At 31.2% G+C, this 16,950-nt stretch overlaps 1 protein-coding gene across 5 annotated transcripts in view; it reads right to left on the minus strand.

The window, feature by feature from the left end:
- LOC126889643 (zinc finger protein 883-like) overlaps positions 1 to 16,950 on the minus strand; it is a 90,555-nt gene that overhangs the window by 21,362 nt on the left and 52,243 nt on the right. For 4 of the 5 annotated variants that reach the window (XM_050658147.1, XM_050658144.1, XM_050658145.1 and 1 more), the window contains one exon: positions 3,776 to 4,000. The exons of the other annotated variant lie outside the window; for it this stretch is intronic. In XM_050658147.1, coding sequence (XP_050514104.1) covers positions 3,776 to 4,000 — 225 coding nt within the window. The remainder of the gene's footprint in view (positions 1 to 3,775; positions 4,001 to 16,950) is intronic. 5 annotated transcript variants of the gene reach the window in all.

Consider the following 16,950-nt stretch of genomic DNA (forward strand, 5'->3'; position numbering starts at 1 on the left):
ATATACAGGGCGAGTTAGTTTCGCATTTTGACAGAAATTTTTATTCGTCATAATTTTTGAACGGTCAGATCGATGTGTCTCTTATTTTGGTCAATCGTTAGACTATTACCACCTAATCAACTGATATATTCAAACTAGAAAAAAATCAGGTCCGGCTTTAAAAAATTAGTTCGTTTGGATCTTAGAAAAAATTTCACCCTGTATACGCTTTTTGAAAACTCTAATATTAATTTTACAAATTAGACAAATAAGCAAATAAAATGACATATTTATTTGTTTCCCCACACGATTACTTAATTTTTTATAAAAAAATCAAATTTGACTATGAATTAAAAATTTGGTAAAGTGAACCATAGATTAAAAAAAAATAACTTTTATTACAAAAATTAATTTTTCTAAACAAATATTTGATTTATGTTACCACCCAATCAACTGATTTATTTAAACTAGAAAAAAATCAGGTCCGGCTTTAAAAAATTAGTTCGTTTGGGACTTAGAAAAAATTTCACCCTTTATACGCTTTTTGAAAACTCTAATATGAATTTTACAAATTAGACAAATAGGCAATGAAAATGGCATATTTATTTTTTCCCCACACGAATACTTAATTTTTTATTAAAAAATCAAATTTGTCAAAATCGTAATTTTACCATAAACATAAAAAAAAATTAAGCAACGTTTTTCTTAAAATTAAAAGTTTCACCATTTTTTTTTCTATAACACGTCTAGATCTAAAACTCCCCATAACACTTCTGTTTGGACTCAATAGTTTAACATATACGTGATCAAATAGATAAATTTTAAATTTTTCACTTAATTTTTGCGATTTAATTTTGCAATTCACGAATCTGCACCTTTTATTTTTAAAAACTCATAACTTTTACGAGAAGAAGACTGAAAGTCTACAACAATTGTCATAGTCTTCACAATGGTAAGAGATATGTGCTGTAAAAATTTCAGAATAAAAAATTAAAATGGAACGTTGTAGCGAGTTAAACCGTGATTTCATCTTTTTTTTCATTTTTATGTTAAAATTCCGATTTTGACATATTTGATTTTTTAATAAAAAATTAACTAATCGTGTGGGGAAAAAATAAATATGCTATTTTAATTGCCTATTTGTCTAATTTGTAAAATTCATATTAGAGTTTTCAAAAAGCGTGATCACGCTTTTGGCTGTGTTAAAAAAAAATTAGAGTATACAGGGTGAAATTTTTTCTAAGACCAAAACGAAATAATTTTTTATATCCGGGCCTGATTTTTTTCTAGTTTGAATAAATCAGTTGATTGGGTGGTAACATAAACTAAATATTTATTAAAAAAATTAATTTTTGTAATAAAAGTAAATTTTTTTAAATCTATGGTTCACTTTACCATACTTTTAATTATTATTCATAGTCAAATTTTATTTTTTTATAAAAAATTAAGTACATAATTATGTGGGGAAAAAATTAATATGCCATTTTAATTGGCTATTTGTCTAATTTGTAAAATTCATATTAGAATTTTTAAAAAGCGTACACAGGGTGAAATTTTTTCTAAGACCCAAACGAACTAATTTTTTAAAGCCTAACCTGATTTTTTTCTAGTTTGAATAAATTAGTTGATTGGGTGGTAACATAAATCAAATATTTGTTAAAAAAAAATTAATTTTTGTAATAAAAGTTAATTTTTTAAATCTATGGTTTACTTTTATCAAACTTTTAATTCATAGTCAAATTTGATTTTTTTTATAAAAAATTAAGTAATCGTGTGGGGAAAAAATAAATATGCCATTTTTCTTGCCTATTTGTCTAATTTGTAAAATTCAAATTAGAGTTTTCAAAAAGCGTATACAGGGTGAAATTTTTTCTAAGACCCAAACGAACTAATTTTTTAAAGCCGGACCTGATTTTTTTCTAGTTTGAATAAATCAGTTGATTAGGTGATAATAGTGTAACGATTGACCAAAATAAGAGACACATCGATCTAACCGTTCAAAAATTATGACCAATATAAATTTCTGTCAAAATGCGAAACTCGCCCTGTATATAATTAAACAAGGGGAGCAGACACTTTTTAATGGTCATTTGTTATTCCCCATAGGAGCCTCTATACGAGGTAGGAGTATGTACAGTTCCTCATGACTCATCCTGTATATGATCATTACAGTTCTACAGACAAAAATCCGCTTCATCAAAAATGCCCAATCGGCGAAAAATCCTGGTGTGAGTGGCAAAGAGCAGCAGCTACCAAAGAATTAAAAAATTTCAAACACACATATACTGCTCTACTAAATGATGTTTTGGAAGCCATAAAACCGATTTATGAAAATTTAAGTAGTGATGCTCTGTTGGAGAGATGTGTCGGAGGTTTCACTCAAAATAATAATGAAAGTGTGAACCAACTTATTTGGAAAATTTCTCCAAAAATTTTGAGTGGAACCTCTAATTTAGTAGAAATAGCTGCTAATGTAGACGTATCTACTTTCAATGAAGGAAGTTTCGCTTTATTAACCTTCATGGAAAGTATGGGCATCAACTTGGGGGCGAGCTCCCACGAATGGGCGCATCTGGAAGATGACCAACGGATTTCAGGAGCGTATCAAAAAGCCGCAAATGAGAGCAAAGAAGGTCGAGATTTGCGAAGACAACAGCAAACAGATGCCTTAGACATTCTCGCTGATGGCCCTTCACTGTACGGACCTGAGATTGATGATTCTATGTAAGTATATATAAAAATTTTCTTAGTATTATTGACAAAACTACATTTTTTTTAAACGCGTTTTCTGAAAAACATGTTTTTTGAGGCGGTGTACATCATAACTCAAAAAGTAATGCACCGATCTTTCTGAAATTTTGCACACTTCTTTTTTAGATATTTTACTAGGTAGTGACGTCGATTTTTTGCTTATTTTAACAATTTTTTTTATATTACCCTTTTTTTCTTTACCGAACACACTATTTTTTTCGATTTTTTAACTTTAAGTTATATCATGAATTTAAAAATCAATATAATCATAAAAACTCGACGTCACTACCTCAAGAAACTCTTAAACTAAAATAATCTTTTTGGTTTGTATGTTTCAGATGATTCTGTCCGAAGATATAGTGTACACCGCAAATCATCTTTTTTTGGATCATCTACTTAAAAATGACGCCACCACTTCATTTTTTAATATTTTCCAATAAAAATTTAACTGAAAAATCTCAAGTGTTGTTCTTTAAGATAGCCTTTTACCCATTTAACTTAACTCCACCAGTTTCAAGGGAAAACGTTTTAAAATTATGCAAAAAAAACGCAGAATTAACTATGCCCCCCTTAAAACAAATTTCACAGGTATAAAGTTTTTCTTCAGTGTGCAATCTCATATGTCTTTTCAAACTAACTGCTTCAAACAAATTTCACAACTTGTGAAGCTTTTCTCTAGTGTGCAATCCCATATGTCTTTTCAAACTACCTGCTTCGCTAAATTGTTTAAAACAAATTTCACACCTGTAAGGTTTTTCTCCAGTGTGCACTCTCAAATGTACTTTCAACTGACTTGCTGTAGTAAACTGCTTCAAACAAACTTCACACCGGTAAGGCTTTTCTCCAGTATGCACTCTCAAATGTTCATTCAAATTATTTTTATAAGAAAACTGTTTAAAACAAATTTCACACTCATAAGCCTTTTCCCCAGTGTGCACTATGATATGACTTTTCAAACTAAATTTGAGAGAAAACTGTTTAAAACAAATGTCACACTCGTAAGGCTTTTCTCCAGTGTGCGTTCTCAAATGTCTTTTTAAATCACCTGTAGAAATGAACTGCTTTGAACAAGTTTCACACTTGTAAGGTTTTTTCCCACTATGAACTTTCATGTGTAATTTTAAATTATGTTTTGTGCTAATCTGTTTCTCACAAATTTCACATTTTAATGTTTTTTCTTCTGCAGTTTGACCTGTATGTTGTTCTTTATTAGATGAATGTACTTCTACTGTTTTCATAATTTCCAAAGTGTCCTTCTCCCGGCGAAAATCTAAAATAACAACCAATATATATGTTACAGTTCAAGTTGATTATCCAGTTGGAGTTGACTCCAACTAGTTGGAGTCGACTCTAACGGCTGGTTTCAGTAAAAGTTGATTATAAATATAAAATGAAGATTTATATTCAACATTTACTAGTAAAAGTAGACTCCAACTAGGAAAAGTATACTCTTCCCAATGCCATTTAGTAAAAGTTGATTCTGATTCACACAAACAGCCGATTCTAGAAATTAAATGTTACTGAATATGTTCAAATTAGTCTAGGCTGTATCGTCGCCCCCGTTAGGTAAATTATTCCAGTTCGATTTTTTTTGCACACATTTCCTAAAAAAGAGGTCCTCTTCGACCAAATAACGAATCCACAGGGTGTCAGATGGTACTGTGGTCGAAAAATTGTTTAAACAATTTTTTTAAACAAACTCACAAAAAAAATTTATTTAGGACAATTTTCTTTACATCATTTGGGTTATTCGGAGCAAAAGAGGTCTTTTGTGATTTTTCTGTAAAATTTTGTTGTTCTCGAGTTATACGCGATTTAAAATTTGCAAAATACGAAAATGACCATTTTCAAGGCTTAATAACTCAGTTAAAAATTATTATTATGAAAGTTCGAAAGTCACCAAATAAAATTTTAACGACCCCCCTACAAGATACTGAAGAAATTTTTGTTACTATTTTATTACTAAGCGGTTATTTTTAATTATTAACAATGAGCGCTAGGAGCGTATTGACGCAGCTATCAATGTGAGTGCGAGTGAGATGCACCATTGCACCATTTTGACATTTAAAAATTCAAACTTCTGTCAAACCACAAAACTGTCAAAACTTTTTTTGTAATTTATAGCTCACTTGTCATCACCATGACAAGTCGAAAGTTCTTCTTCTTGTGGTGCATTCTCCTTTAGTGGAGGTTAGCGATTACACTGGCAAATCTGTCTCTGTCCAATGCGGCTCTAAACAAAGATGTTGAATCAAGGCCGGTCCAGTTTCTGATATTTCTAAACCATGAAATCTGGCGCCTACCGGGACCCCGTTTTCCTTCACTCTTACCCTGGATGATCAGTTGCGTGAGGCGGTACTTTTCGTCTCTCATTATGTGTCCCAGGTAGCTAACTTTTCTGACTTTAATGATTTTTAGCAGTTCCCTATCTGTACCTATTCTCCTTAGAACATATTCGTTGGTGGTGTGGGTTGTCCAAGGTATTTTCAAGTATCTTCTATAAAGCCAGAGTTCAAAGGCGTCCAACTTGTTCATCAGTGTTGTGTTGTGTCCAGGCCTCCGTTTCATACAAAAGTATTGACCACACATAGCAATGCAGAAAATGACATCTAAGGCTGATACTAATGCTACTGTTACAAAATAAGCTTTTCATATTGATAAACCCCCGTCGGGGTACCTCTATTCTCGCTCTTGACTTCTTGTTTTTAATCAAGTTGATTGTTGAACCAGCAACCAAGATATTTGTACTGGCTTACGTATTCAAGCTGTTGGTGTTTCACATATTTATTGGAAGAGGTAAATTTTTGTTCCTTGATATTCTTATAACTTTGGTTTTCGCAGTATTGATCTTCATCCCCATTTTTTCACAACTCTCAGTAACCCTATCCAACATTATCTGCAGACTATGGTCCGAATCAATCACTAATACTGTGTCATCTGCACAGCGAATGTTATTTACTCTCTGACCGTTTATCCTGATTCCTTCTGAAGGGTGCGATAAAGAGTTCGCAAATATTACCTCAGAGTAGACGTTAAAAGTATGGGTGATAGCACACAACCCTGTCTAACACCTCGTTGTATTTCAATTGGCCTTGACGTATTACCATTGGTCTTTATGATTGCTGTCTGATTCCAATAAATAGCCTCTATAATTTTAGAATCTCTTTTGTCGACTCCGATGTCATTCAATCTTTTTATCAAGGTCTTGTGCTTCACCCTATCGAACGCTTTCTCAAAATCTATGAAACAGGTAAAAAGGTCTGCTTGCTGATCTTTGTATCTTTGTGCCAGAGTTTGAAGACAGAATATTGCTTCTCGTGTCCCCATACCTTTCCTGAAGCCAAATTGTTCTTGACCGGTGACCTCATCACATTTTTTATAATATATTCTGTTCTGTATGATACGCAAGGAAAGCTTCAGAATGTTATTTAATAGACTTATAAGGCGGAAGTCCTGGCATAATCTGGCGTTCTTCTTTTTAGGCAGTGGTATGAAGACTGATTCAAGCCATATTTTAGGGATAGTCCCTGTATTGTAAACATTATTAAATAGTCCAAGAAGAAGGTCTAAGTTTTCCTCGTTGATTAACTTCAATAGCTCAGCTGGTATTTCATCTTTTCCTACAGATTTGTTGTTTTTTAGTTGACGTAGAGCATATTCCAGTTCGGACTTTAGTATTGGAAGACCTTCGTCGTTTTCGGTATTTAATGTAGGAGGTTCTCTGATGTCATAGAAGAGTTCCTTTATATAGTCTTCCCACATGTTTATTTGTTCTTCAGGGCTTGAAATAAGTTTGCCTTCTGCGTTGATTAGATTATTTGGTCCTTGTGAGTATGTCGTGCCTGTGAATTCCTTGAGTTTCTTATACAGATGGAAGTCATAAGTCATCATGTTTTTTATATAAGTTTTCGATTTCTTCACATTGTTCTGTTATCCATTTTTCTTTTGCAATTTTTATTTTTTGTTTAATGGTTCTATTTAATGCTTTGTACATTGCTTTGTGCTGTTTGCATTTTCTTCTTTCATCCATTAAATCCAATATTTCCTCTGTCATCCATCTTTGCTTCCGTGGTCGCTGTTTTGTGAGCATTTCAGTTGCCGTTGTATGGGCGTGTCTGATTTCCTCTCGAAGGCGAAAGTTAAGGATGTTTAATTATATGAAAGTGTGCTAAAAAACAGTGCGAAAAAGTAAAACCCATTTAAAATACATTGTTACTTCAGACACACTTTAAACTCTTCATGTACTGCTATCTATATTTATAATTTTCACACAATAAAACCTTTACATTTTTACATAATATGAGATAGAGTAGATGAAAATTATTTTTGTGAATTTGGTTAACAAAAATTGGTTAAACAATTTTTCGACCGCGGTACCGCGTGACACCCTGTGTATTTGTTATAAGGATTGTTATACGGATGTATTTCTTTGAGTAAGTTTGTGCAAAAAATCGAATCAGAATAATTTACCTAACGGGGGCGACGTTACAGACTATACTAATAAGTAGTTGAAACGGTCAAAACAAAGAAACGCACACTCATCAAAAATGCACTTGAGATTCTCGTATAATCAACATTTACTGAATCGATCCAGGAAGAGTCAACTCCAACTAGTAAAAGTTGATTTAAATTTTTAAAATCAACTTTTACTGCTCGTTTCAGTTGGAGTTGACTCCAACTAGTTGGAGTCAACTCTAACTGAGAATCAACTTGAACTGTAACATATACAAAAAAGCTTAAATTATAGAATGGATAAATTAGAGAACAGAAAATTGTCAAATATCAGTGCATATTGGGGGGTTTATTTAAAATTTAGTATTGTAGATGATATACTCATACGAATCCTAATTCTCGTAAATATATACTGTGCGTCATTAAAAGAGGCCATCTAGCAGTGGCATAGCTAGCCACAGGGGCCCCGTATCAAAGTTTGTCGCGGGGCCCTTTTCCACGGGTGATATGGGATAGTGATAAAAAAATGTTCAACAAAAGACTAAAAAACGCTTGTATTAAACAAATATTTATTATACAGGGTGGTTCGTCTTATTCGCCTCGGTCTCTGTACGGAAAACCACTTGATATTTTAAAAATTTCTTCACAGAGACATATACAGAGCCTTTAATACTACAATCTAAAAATAATGTGAATTATACAGGGTGGTCCAAAAAAGAGTGGTATATCAAAGTTATATTTTTTCTTATGGAATGCCCTATATCTGATAACATTACTGAATTGACCTTAAAAAATAAGCTATACTTTCATAAGGGTTCCCTATACCTAAATACATGGTGTTTTGATTTATTTCGATTTTTATGAAAATGTAAGGTTTTAGAAAAAAAAATATCTACGAATCTAAGAATCGGTAACAAATTCTTTCTTGGATCTTAATAATAGACTATTTAACATACTTAAACAGATGCTTACTACAACAAAATTTCTTACAGGGTGGCCAAAATATGAGATTGTTCTATTAACAAATTCAAGCTGTAATAACTTACTTATTTTAAATAGAACATCCTGTATCTTACTAGTCTATCGCGTAGAAAATGTACTTAGGTCTCAATTTATATTAGGGTTTCCTATACCTATCTTTTACAGGGTGGTCAAAATATTAGATTGTTCTATTAACAAATTCAAGCTGTAATAACTTAATTATTTTAAATGGAACACCCTGTATCTTACTAATCTATCGCGTAGAAAATTTACTTAGCTTTCAATTCTTATTAGGGGTTCCTATACCTATCTCCCTTAATTTTTTAAATATTTAAAGATTTCCTAATTTGTAAGCTTTAAAAATTAGAATTAAGTACCTACGTCGTGGTTATGTACAACACATCACTAACACCGGCAATATACTTAAATATCTCAGTCAACTGATGTCAATTTTATTAACTTTCGTTAATAAAATTCACATGTTTATCATTTAATCACACAGTGTTCTTATTTTAAATGACTCGATATTCTATTCTTTATAATGGAAGATATTTAAAATCTCTTCAATTCCATGTAAACATTATTAATACACATGTTATTCTGTAAATATAAATTCCCACGTTATTCTGTAAATAGACAGTTTTACATATAGGTCTGGATCCCGCGTATGAAAAAAAAATTGATTAATAGCAAGCTGAAAATTTGTTAATAGCTTAAGGGTGTCTAGTCGGATAAACTTTGATATATGGGAACACTGGAACAGGGGCAGTTTTAATTGTGGAACAGGTTAAAAATTTGGAACGATCAGACCACGAAAACGGCACATTTATTTTGTCCGACAGGACAGGCTTAAACTCTCCGAACAGAGATTAAACTCTCATGCAAAAATCAGACTGCTATTTATCACCTGTCATAATTCCTGTCATTTGACATATTATACATGTTCCACTCATTAAAACGCCCATTTGGTGATAAATAGCAGTCTGATTTTTGCATGAGAGTTTAATCTCTGTTCGGAGAGTTTAAGTCTGTTCTGTCGGACAAAATACATGCACCGTTTTCGTGGTCTGACCCTTCCAAATTTTTAACCTGTTCCACAATTAAAACTTTCCCTGTTCCAGTGTTCCCATATATCAAAGTTTGTCCGACTAGACACCCTTAAGCTATTAACAAATTTTCAGCTTGCTATTAATCAACTTTTTTTTCATATGCGGGATCCAGACCTAATAATTTTTGTACAATAGGCTCGTTTTCGTCATAGTAGCCATTGCATTTAATTGTTTGTAATTGCGATTCAAATATTCAAACAAAAAGTGGTGTTCTTAAATTTACTTAGTAACCGTTGGTTTAAGATATGGAAAATACTTATACGGAATGAAATATAATTTAAATATGTTCCAGAATACGGCATCTAATATAGGGTATGCAGTTTAATATAAACATATTATTCAATGACACATATAGACCAAAATCAACTAAAATAATACAACACTCTGTGTGATTACATGATAACAATGAAAATTTTATTAATGACAGTATCTTGTCTAACTATATTGCCGGTGTTGGTGATGTGTTGTACATAACCACGACATATTTACTTAATCCTAATTTTTAAAGCTTACAAATTATGAAATTTTTAATAAATATGTAACAAATGAAGGGAGATAGGTATAGGAAACCCTAATAATAATTGAAAGCTAAATAAATTTTCTACGCGATAGACTAGTAAGATACAGGGTGTTCCATTTAAAATAAGTAAGTTATTACAGCTTGAATTTGTTAATAGAACAATCTAATATTTTGACCATCCTGTAAAAAGATAGGTATAGGAAACCCTAATACAAATTGAAAGCTAAGTATATTTTCTACGCGATAGACTAGTAAGATACAGGGTGTTCCATTTAAAATAAGTAAATTATTACAGCTTAAATTTGTTAATATAACAATCTCATATTTTGACCACCCTGTAAGAAACTTTGTTGCAATAAGCATCTGCTTAAGTATGCTAACTAGTCAATTATTAAGATCCAAGAAAGAATTTGTTACTGATTTTTAGATTCGTAGATATTTGTTTTTTTCTAAAACCTTACACTCTTATAAAAATCGAAATAAATCAAAACACCCTGTATTTAGGTATAGGGAACCCTTATGAAAGTATAGCTTATTTTTTAAGGTCTATTCAATAATGTCATCAGATGTAGGGCATTCCATAAGAAAAAATATAACTTTGATATACCACTCTTTTTTGGAGCACCCTGTATAATTCACATTCTTTTAGATTGTAGTATTAATGGCCCTGTATATTTCTGTGAAGAACTTTTTTTAAAATATAAAGTGGTTTTCCGTACAGACACCGAGGCGAATAAGATGAACCACCCTGTATATAGTCATAAAGTACATAAATAATTACAAAATACAAATGCTCCTGCAAGTCAATAATATGTTACAGGTTGTTACAAACGTCACATCTTGTTTTAACTTGTTTTCCCGTTAAAACCTTGTTTGGTGCCCTCTTTTTCCTCTCTCTTTTCATCTAACATCTAAATCATCATACTGAACATATTTCATATCCTCACTCTCTAGATATCTGTCTTTCATCACGGAAAATGCTCATCCCATTTTTCTACAGTTCAGGCTGTCATTTCGACGACTGTGACAATTCTCAAAATGGTGGTGGTAAAGTCATAAAAGCCAAAGGAGCTTGAAAATAAAATATTTTATTCCAAACAGACGATCTCTTGGGGTAAGAAAATCCATTATTCTTTTTCTTGTATTCGCAATTCTACATTCACATTTTTTTAATAATTTCTTGTGATACCTAACCTCTATCTTCTAAAAGCATGTGTTCTGATATTTTAATTTTAAATATTTCTTTTTGACTTACATATATGCACGTGGTTAATCAGATAATTTTAACTAGTAATATTTAATAACAATTCCATTTAATTTATTCTTGTCATCTGCTACTGTTTCTGATTATTTCTTGATAAATGGCAGACTTGACACACTTTGGTTTCTCTACTTCTTGATGTCTGATATGTATTTTATCTTCTAGTTTTTGGATAGAAGTAACTTTTCTCCCATCGGTAGCCTCCAGCCTTCATTACCGGTGATGCCAATTTAAGGCCAAGACAACAGGAAGCATCCAGAGAGCAACAACCACCAACTATAGCAACTCTCAACGTCTCTTGCTGCATTGACCCGAGGCCGTCCATTTAGCCCAGGTCGAGAGAAGTCAACAGCTGTACCATTCGACATCAAGAAGTTACCATCGAACCAGATACCACAAGCCATGCATAAGTATAATCCAAGAATTGTTAGTTTTTGGCAAGAATTTGAATAATATGTTATTGCATTTAAAAGGTCATATTTTATGATATCTTTATTGAGCAATAAACATGATTAGTTAAAATATTGTTTTGTTTACTTCCAATCCAGATTTTCTTGGTTCATATTTTTGATTAGGACAAGACGAACACTCACCTTGGGAGTCTGAGCTAGGCTAGGGTAAACTATAAGCTATCATGGATGATTGAAATATTATTAGTACATTCTTTAAAGGTAAAATATTGCAAAACCTCTTAAATTTTAAAGAACCGCTTGGATTGACATGAAATTTGGCGTACACATAGCTAACAAGTCAAAGAAAAAAAGTGATATTGTGCCGATGTGTGATTTTGCCCTAGGGGTGAGTTTCACCCCCTTTTGGGCGTGAAAAATATATATTCGAAATAAGTCCGGAAATGGATAAAATTACTACATAATTCTAAGCAACTTTTGTTCTATAAAGTTTTTTCACCAAGTTAATACTTTTCGAGTTATTTGCGAGTGAATATGTTAATTTTTCTACAAAATAACCACGTTTTCAGACGGTTTTTCGCAAATAACTCAAAAAGTAAGTATTTGGTCGAAAAAAAAAAATTCTTATCAAAAATATAACACGTAAAAAAGTGAAAAACATCGTGTATATATTAAGTCACTATACCTAGTAGAAGCAGAGTTATCGCTAATGAATAATAGGTTCATATTCGTCAAATTCCAAATCGAATATTTTAACGTGCCATAAGCAAAAAACGAAGCACTTTTTTGGGGAAAACTCATTTTAACTTTTTTAAAGCGTTTAAAAAATGCTTGTTTTTGTTTAAAAAAAAAATTAGCATCAAAAGTAAACAAGTTACGCTCAAAATAAAGCTGGTCCCTTTTTTGGTAAGAAATCGGGAAAATCACCCCTAATTAGCATTTCAAATGAACTTAATTGTTACCACTTCACAAGTTTTTTACTTGCGTATGTATTGATAAGATGATCTGTAAGTTTCATCGGTTCAAAGTTCTTATTTTTGAAAAAGCTGTAGTTAAAAGGACTTAAACGAGTCACTCATCACGAGTGTATGCAAATTTAAAAACACAATCTTAACCAATTTTTGTATTACAGAAAAACAAAAAAATACAAAGTATTCAAAAAAGTAAAGCCGACTTGTATTTAAAACCAAATTTTTTTTTAAAATAAGCACTTTGAATCGATGAAACTTAAAGATCATATAAATAGGCTATTGATTATATTCAAAATAAGATAGCTAAAAGGAACTACAACGTTAACGGGGTTTTATTATTTCATATGGTCAATGGACATCTATATATGAAAAAACCGCGGAGTGCTACCATTTAAAGGGGTGCGTTTTTGAGAAATGGGTGAATTAGTCCCTGGGCACAGGTTACATTAGGGTGACTTCTATGCACTTTTGGTATAAACATACCTACATAAAAATTGTTCCTGGTTAAATTTCCTATCTAAATATCGCTTTTTAAAGTCAATGATACTTTTTTTTACAAAAATATATTCAAAAGAAAAAGCACAAAGAAACCCAAAAGAAAGAAATTTTGTTTTTTGTCCCATAACTTTTGTCCACGAGGATATAGGTATAGACATTGCTTTACAGAAAAAAAATCTACATATTTCTTCTTTAAAATGTTGTGCAGTAGAGGTAATTAGGATTTACAGTTTTCGAAATATGATTTTTCAAAGTTCGCCACTCACAGCAATTTTGGGCAATTTTCCTTGTAATTTCGCAAATATTGTTCTGTAACTTTTTTCCACGTAACTTTAGGTATATGAAATGGTACACGTAATAGAAATAGAAATCAATTAGCTTTAAAATGGTCTACTGTCTAACGTTGTACGACTTTTTTTTAAGAGATTATGGTTTTTCAAAGTTTTATACTTTTAACGATTTTTTATAATATAATATAAAAATAAAATTATATTATTATATGATATATTGTATATTATATATTATATTATATATAGTATAATATTATATTATATAATATATAATACCTAATATAAAAAAAATATTATTTTTTACATTTTTTACGATTATTTTTGAAATTTCTCATTATAACTTTTTTTCTTCTACATTTAGGTATATATTATATTATATAATAAAAAAAGCTTATTTTGTTTACTTTAAAATTTTGTATTACAAAAAATTCGAGGATTATTTTTGAATAAGATATTATTTTTCAAAATGTAATAAGTACTTGCAACGATTTTTGATTTTAGGATTATTTTTTAAATTTCTCATTATAACTTTTTTTTTCTTGTACATGAATATACTATATATTGCTGAATAAAGAGGGCTTACTTTCTGTTCTTTAAAATGGTGTATCATCTATATTTAAATAATGGAAACCGAGTGATTCTTTGATATTTTTTTACCTGTATTATTTAAAATTATTTCTTTTACAAAAATTACATAAACATTAGTCTTAGAAAACATCACTTTAGTTAAAATTATTTAAACGTTGACATTTAAAAAATTTCAAAATCAAAGTCCATCTCTTCGTTAGCATTAGCTTCAATATCTTCCTCTGACACCTCAGTTATCTTAGAGTCCCACAATTAGTACCCATGCACATGCACCCTTTGCAGAATATTGAAAAACTAATTCCTATCTTCCTAGAACCGCAGTTTTTTGTACATCCTTTGGTACATTTACATGCTATTTTTTCAAGCAAAGCTTGTGGTGCAGGAGCTTTGACAGTAAATATTGGAATTAATCCATATTTTGAAGTTTGCCCGGCCGAGTCAAGTGGATCCAAAGTATTACCTATAAAAAATAAGATTCAATCATAACACACAATCACATAAAAAAGTTATAAGGAGAAATTTAAAAAATAATCCTAAAATCAAAAATCGTTACAAGTACTTATTACATTTTGAAAAAGCATATCTTATTTAAAAATAATCCTAGAATTTTTTATAATACACCATTTTAAAGTAAACAGAATAAGCTTTCTTTTTTATTATATAATATATACCTAAATGTAGAAGAAAAAAAGTTATAATGGGAAATTTAAAAAGTAATCGTAAAAAATATAAAAACTTGTTAAAAGTATAAAATCTTGAAAAAGATAACCTCTTTAAAAGAAGTCGTACAACATTATACAGTAGAACATTTTAAAGGTAATTGATTTCTATTCCTCTTACATGTACCATTGCATATGCCCAAAGTTGCGTAGAAAAAAGTTACAGAAAAATATTTGCGAAATAACAAGGAAAATTGCCCAAAATTGCTGTGAGTGGCGAACTTTGAAAAATCATATTGCGAAAACTGTAAATCCTAACGACCTCTACTAAGCATCATTTTAAAGAGAAAATATGTAAGTTTTTTTTCTGTGAAGCAATGTCTATACCTATATCCCCGTGGACAAAAGTTATGGGACAAAAAACAAAATTTCTTTCTTTTGGGTTTCTTTGGGCTTTTTCTTTTGAATATATTTTTGTAAAAAACAGTATCTTTGACTTTAAAAAGTTATATTTAGATAGGAAATTTAACCAGGTACAATTTTTATGTAGACGTGTTTGTACCAAAAGTGCATAGAACTCACCCTAATGTAACCTGTGCCCAGGGACTAATTCACCCATTTCTCAAAAACGCACCCCTTTAAATGGTAGCACTCCGCGGTTTTTTCATATATAGAGATTCATTGACCATATGAAGTAATAAAACCCCGTTAACGTTGTAGTTCCTTTCTATAGTACATAATCAATAGCCTAAAACACAACATAAGTAAAGTAACTTGTGAAGCGGTAACGATGAATTTCATTTAAGTTGCTAATTGGGGGTGATCTTCCTGATTTTTTTGCCAAAACAAAAGGGACCAACTTTATTTTGAGCGTAACTTGCTTACATTTGATGCTAGAAATTTTTTTTATAAAAACAGAAATAAAGCTTTTTTAAACACTTTAAAAAAGTTGTGATGTGTTTTCCCCAAGAATGCTTCATTATTTGGATATTTCACATTGAATTATATTCTATTTGGAATTTTTCGAATATGAACCTATTTTTTATTAGCTATAACTCTGACTTTGATAGTTATAGAGACCTAAAATATACACCGTTTTGCTAAGAATATTTTTTTCGAGTAAATGCTTACGTTTTGAGTTATTTGCCTAAACCGTCTAAAAACGTGGTTATTTTGTTGAAAAATGAACATATTTACTTGGAAATAACTCGAAAAGTATTGATTTGGTGAAAATACTATATAGACAAAAGTTGCTTAAAATTAGTCATTTCGAGATTTATCTTGGACATATATTTTTTCACCCCCGAGATGGGGAGAAACTCACCCCCAGGGCAAAAGCACACATCAGCACCATATCGCTTTTTTCTTTGACATGTTCGCTATGCGTATGCCAAATTTCATGTAAATCCAAGCGGTTCTTTAAAATTGACAGCAAAAACCGTGAAAGAATGTACTATATCTTTTGATGGTATTTCAATTATCTGGGGTAGTTTATCGCTTCAACAGAAACAATTAAAAATGAACTTTTCGTTCATTTTTAATTGTTTTTGAACTTTTCGTTCATTTTTAGCGTTCGTAGCCGTAGATTTAAATTTCTCTACATTTTCGGTTTCTATAGTAAGTAAGTAAGGTATGCTTTATTGTCAAAAAATTTTTCCAATTTGTGGACAAAGCTTATACAAAATAAAAACAGAAACAGACACCAAATAAATGGCGTGAGTTATACTACTTAAATACAATTTTATAGTTATTAAGTACACATTAAAAAATTTAAAAATTTTGCAAACAATATGTATACAACGTCAGAGCAAAAAGAAGGCGAACGAGGAAAAGGGAAAGTAAATCAAAAGATCTATGCCGCTGCAAATATGTACAAAAGTACTCGAAAGTAATAATCCTGCAAGTCAATTTGCTGAATTCAAATCGTTTATAAAAAAGTCATACACTGTATAAAAAGCTTTCTCAAGCCAATAAGCTTTCAAGGCCTTGCGAAAAGCGGGAAATGCGGCAATAGATTTGATGTTAGATGGCAGGTGATTGTGCATTTTTCTCAAATTGTATAGTATAGAGCACTTAACCAGCTCAGACCGTGGGGTTGGCAGATAAAGATTATGCTCCACGTTTCTAAGGGGATAGTTGTGAGTGGGTCTCTCTGGACCTTCTGATGCATGTTTGCGGATTAAACAAACGGATTCAAAAACAAACAAAGAAGGAAGAGTTAATATTTTAAATTTTTTAAAGAATTCTTGGCAAAGAACTCTGCTATTGAGTCTCAGGGAGTAACGAAGTGCTCTCTTTTGTAAAATCATCATAGACAGCAATGACAAGTCTGATAGTCGTTCCTGTCCCATAGAAGTCCTGAGGTATTTTTTCATCAATTTTAATTTTGAAAAACTTCTTTCAGCTACGGCAGTAGTTACCGGAAGGGTAACAGAAACCATGCTGTTATTACCTTCTGAATTTCAGTTTGTAAGCAGATTA

This window comes from Diabrotica virgifera, chromosome 8 (genome assembly GCF_917563875.1).
Source record: "Diabrotica virgifera virgifera chromosome 8, PGI_DIABVI_V3a".
NCBI lineage: Eukaryota > Metazoa > Arthropoda > Insecta > Coleoptera > Chrysomelidae > Diabrotica > Diabrotica virgifera.